This window comes from Halyomorpha halys, unplaced genomic scaffold (assembly GCF_000696795.3).
Source record: "Halyomorpha halys isolate HHAL.00 unplaced genomic scaffold, Hhal_1.1 Scaffold2047.1, whole genome shotgun sequence".
Lineage (NCBI taxonomy): Eukaryota > Metazoa > Arthropoda > Insecta > Hemiptera > Pentatomidae > Halyomorpha > Halyomorpha halys.
In genome coordinates, this window is record NW_027105925.1 from 39,010 (window position 1) to 44,067 (window position 5,058).

Consider the following 5,058-nt stretch of genomic DNA (forward strand, 5'->3'; position numbering starts at 1 on the left):
TTTTTTTTTTTACTAGTAACATAAAGGGAACAATTAATTTCACAATTTCAGTACTATTTTTATGTCACATCATGACAAAACACTATCATGACGGTGAGACAAAGACTATCATATTATCTACACAAAGATATTCCTTCCGAAAATAACTGACACGAAATCCACTATTGGACGTATGAGGATTGCGTTTTAAGCAATGGTTATGTTTCTATCATCATAGTGCATCATTCAAAAATCATAATAATCACTAAGCTGGGAAAACTTTATTAATAATTTGCAAACTATTAAGATAGTAAATCATATTACATTTACGAAATTCAAAGCACTCCGTTAATCTCTATTAAAGAAGCAGATACGGTTTAAACTTAATTCAAAATATAATTGACTAATTATAAATTGAGTTTTAACTATGGGGTCATTTGCATAAATCTTTGGTAAAACTAATATTTGTTTAACTTAGGTTTGTCCAAGAGTTTAGTAACACTCCGGTAACTTAGCGACCTGTTTCTTGTCTACAGTTTGATTAACCAGGTAACCAAGGTTACCTGAAACTGAGATAACTGTCGGCAAATTTAATAGTAATAAAGTAGTTACATCATAGTAGTGGCTAACTTCATTGCCACAATGACGGAAACTGTGCGGTAGTTCACTGTCAAGTAGGCCTCTCTTCGTTTCTGGCTCGCTTTCTTCGTTCCCAATGACTAAAACATTAGCTGTGCGTCAATTCCGCAACTTCTATCTCTAATGTTAGCAATTGTGGGGCCAATTTAAAACTTATACAAGTACCACTTTTGACAATCAAAATAGCTGAAAAAAATCATTAAAATTTCATTTTTATTTCTGCCTATGCAACTACATTTTGAAGCCATTGTTGTCTGTCAGATCCCCTATTTAGATCAAATCCATATTATTGAATTTAGAAAGAAACTGGATAACACTTAGATTTGCTCTAAATCTCAGTTTAATCGGCTATCATTGGCCGGTAAAGTTTACTGCGAGATTTAAAGGTAAATTTTTCTAATGTAACGGATAATTATTGAGTTTAACTGAAATTACACTAATCGTAGTTTAACTGTGATGTTGCCTATGCCCTAAATAGTTTAAATGGATTTTTTAAGTACTTTCAATATTTTTTTTAAAGGAAGAATTGTCCTTACTTCATTGTTTTGTATAATCATTGGAATAACGTTTCGACATAACGTTGGCTCGTAGGAATAATGACGTAACTGTAAATTTGGGAAATGGTGGCCGGAAAGGAAATATCGAATAACCCTGTGTTCTGTCAAGGGTACACCCAAAGACTACGTGGGGACTATATTATTTTATAATTATGTTATTTTATTTATTTATTTTTCATACAGATAGTTTCATCTTGTTTATTCTTCTGTTTGTATATATTTTAAGAGTTTTTCTTTTTCTTTTTTTTTTTTTTTTTTCATTCATTTATTTTATTTTAGTATGTATGAGATCATTCATCACTATTACCTATTGTCCACAACTGTGTGGCAGATTGTAATATCTATCAATAAATCAAATATTTAAAAAAAAAAAAGTAGTTATTCAAGTTAAGCTAGGGCATTTAAGTTAAGATAAAGTCAACCTATACGTTTTGTTTGTTTTATTGTTTTTTTTAATTGATAAGAATTCTTTTTTTTTTTCTTTTCCATTTTATGTACATATATTTCTTTTTATTATATAACATTTGTTCATATAGTTCTGCTGTTCTTTCTTATGCATATACATTGCTTATACTTGGTTAATTCACAGTTTTTTTTTTCACTTAATATTATGATAATTCCACCAGAGAGTTATTTACAAGAGAAAAACAATAACGTAGTGCCTAAAGAGTTATTTATTCTTTATTTTTTCCCTTTTGCAATTATATATTTTACTTTAATTCACCCCCTTCTCCGCTGAGCGTAGGTAAGTATAAACGATACATATATAATTAAAGATAAATCAAAATTTGCGGTTATAATAGGTCAGACATATAATATTAAAAGAAACATTAATAAATCAATCAAATCTTGAATATAAGTCCAAGTTTTCTTTTAGTTCCATTAGTCACTAGTACAACCACTTGACTTTCTCATTATTAAAAAACATATTTTTGATTTACATCTTTTTTGACTTATTTAAATGTACCTTGCCCCGAATAGTGGACTGGTAATATGCAAACTGTCCGAAACGTTGTTTAAATGATAGTGTAAGATGAAGAAGTAATAAAAAGTGCTGATTTATCCACTCTTAGAAATTTTTATTCTATAGGTAGTTTCCGAAAATTAGGTTCAATAATCTAACATTTTGGAAGAGTGTTATCTTTCACAGTTATTAAAAGTATCACATTTCCTGTACCAAAATCTGAAAATATATCACATTACTTATTAACTATTTTTTTATAATTACTTATACATTTTTTCTGACATCTAGTGATATGACAATCCTGATGGACTTATATAATACAAAAAATTGCCATATATAAAATATTTATAGTTTTCATATAATATCCCCATATTACGAGGGTGGTTTGAAAAGTTATCGGAATAGTGATTAAGTACTTTGTAAAAAAAGGTATGAAAGCAAAAAATTCATGCCGACTTTCAGAACACACAGAGGGACTCTTCTCCTTCATATTCAACTGTTGCAAAGTGGACAGTTTAAATTTGATCGGGAAAACTTAGATGATGATCCACGTAGTGGACGGCCAAAAAGTGCTATGACCCTAGAATTTATCGCAAAAGTGCTTAAAAAGGTCATGGAGTATCGTCGACTAAAAGTTCGTGAGATTGCTAAAGCTGTAGAGATGTCATCTGAACAGGTATCTCACATTTTAACCGAAGAATTGGAAATGAAAACATTATCCGCAAGATGGGTGCCGCGGCTCTTGACATTGGAACACAAACGAACCAGATTTTTGCACCAGTATGTGACCACAGATGAAACTTAAGTCCACTACTATACCCCAGAGAGAAAACATCATTCAAGGCAGTGGAAACATGCTGAGTCACCACCACCAAAGACAGCAAAGGCAGTACGTTCGGACGGAAAGGCCTCAATTTTCTGGAATGCAAAGGGCATTCTGTTGATAGATTATCCGCCTACTGGCAAAACAATTACGGGGCAATACTATGCAAACCTCCTGGACCAACTACAGGAAAAGATACGCGAAAAAAGGCCTGGTTTGGCAAGAAGAAAAGTCATCTTTCATCAGGAACGCGCCCGGCCCCACACAAGTTCTATTGCCATGGCAAAACTTCATGAACTGAGGTACGAATTGTTGTCATATCCTCCTTATTCACCTGATATGGTACCATCACGTTTTCATCTCTTCCCCGAGCTGAAAATTTTCCTAAATGGACGGAGATTTCCTACAGCAGAAGAACTTACAACCGAATTTTGCAGGCCTAGAGGAATCTCATTTTCGAGATAGGATCAAGGTATTGGAACATCGCTGGACCAAATGCATTAGTCTACAGAGAGACTATGTTAAAAAATAAAAGCAGTTCCACCGAGATAAGACACTTCTTTCTAGAACATTCCGAGAACGTTTCAAATCACCCATGCATATTAATTTAAAAAATAACAATAACTTCATCACAACTAAACTAATCTACACAAAAATTTCAATAGGATTAGGAATTCATAAACTACCCCAAATTGCATATAACCGAAGGATAAATGGTTTGGATAAAATGCAGAGGAGTGATGACCGATTATTTGACCAATGTACAGCACTAGAAAAAAGAAATCCTTCAAATAAATATTATTGTTGCTTTGGGAGTTTGCTTAATTTTATATCTCTCTTTTAGGTGTAGGTAGTATTTAAACTATTAAGTGAAAAATTATAACTTATATTCTTGAATTAACTTGAGACTTTAAAGTGTATTCACAATAGTAAAATGTATAAAAAAAAAAAAAAAAGAAGAAAAAAGCTCATTATAATTTTATGCTAATAATTAGAACAGTTCATAATTAATGCCATTAAGTAATAATTATCCACGTAACTTGAAATCAATTATTACTAACGTTTCATAATTAATTGATTTAGGTGGCAATGCAATAATCATCAATATTATATAATTCCCTGAATACGATAATATAATTGCTTTAGTTTAGTAACTAATTGTATGATTAATATAGCTAAAGTGCTTCAACGAAATTAAATAAAAAAATTGATTAAGCTACTTAACTGTTATATTACTCAAATATGTTTTTTATAAACCGTGTCATAAAATTATTATAATCTCATTTTTTTTTTTCAAATTAACATATTTTTGGTTTGAGAGACTGAACTACTTCACACAAATTTGCATGATTATACTTAGAGGCTAAACAGGCAGCTCAATTCGAACCTAAATCGCCATCTAAAAACAAACAAGAAATGTATTGTAATTGAAAATGACACTGGTTTTGTTTCAATTAACACCTTTACTTTCAGCCATGATTACAGCATTTGATACTCTTGTTTACTCAACTTTTTTTTTCTGACCCCTTTTATTGAAAATATATATATATATATATAACAATATTAATATATACCTAAGTATATGAACATGTAACTGGTGCCCTTCATTTGCCATATGGTAATCAATAATTTAAAATTATTGAGAAAAATAAAGTGAACTACTACGTCTATAGGTTTTCCTGTGGACTACAATTATTGTGTAGTATCGTCTGGTTTTATAAATAACTTTGTATAATAATGTTATAATGAATAGTTTATTGGTTTAAACAAACAAAAAGCAATAGATAAGGGACAGTTTTTTTGTGTTTTTTTTTTTACAAGAACCATTTCAATCAATTTTTTTGTACGGTGTCACATGTGCTATGTACTAATTGCCCATCAATAAAATTAAGTATAACTCACGAAGGCCTTTTTTTTCCTACTATTCCTTTTCTGGTAATTACTACATAGAGGAGGGTTATCTACAGATAATCTGCCTTCCACACAACAAAAGAAGCTTTCATAGCCTTTGCCCAATGTATTTATAGTTCTTGAAATGTCACACAACCAACAACCACCTCCTGCGAGTTTCTATCTTCTCCCATTCAAACAGCTCA

General features: G+C 31.0%; 1 protein-coding gene across 1 annotated transcript; it reads left to right on the forward strand.

Moving 5' to 3' along the window:
• The first annotated feature begins 2,587 nt into the window (after positions 1–2,587).
• On the forward strand, positions 2,588–2,944 carry LOC106691041 (protein GVQW3-like). The gene has a single exon (XM_014436684.1). The coding sequence runs from the start codon at positions 2,588–2,590 to the stop codon at positions 2,942–2,944; it is 357 nt and encodes a 118-aa protein (XP_014292170.1).
• Positions 2,945–5,058: the final 2,114 nt, after the last annotated feature.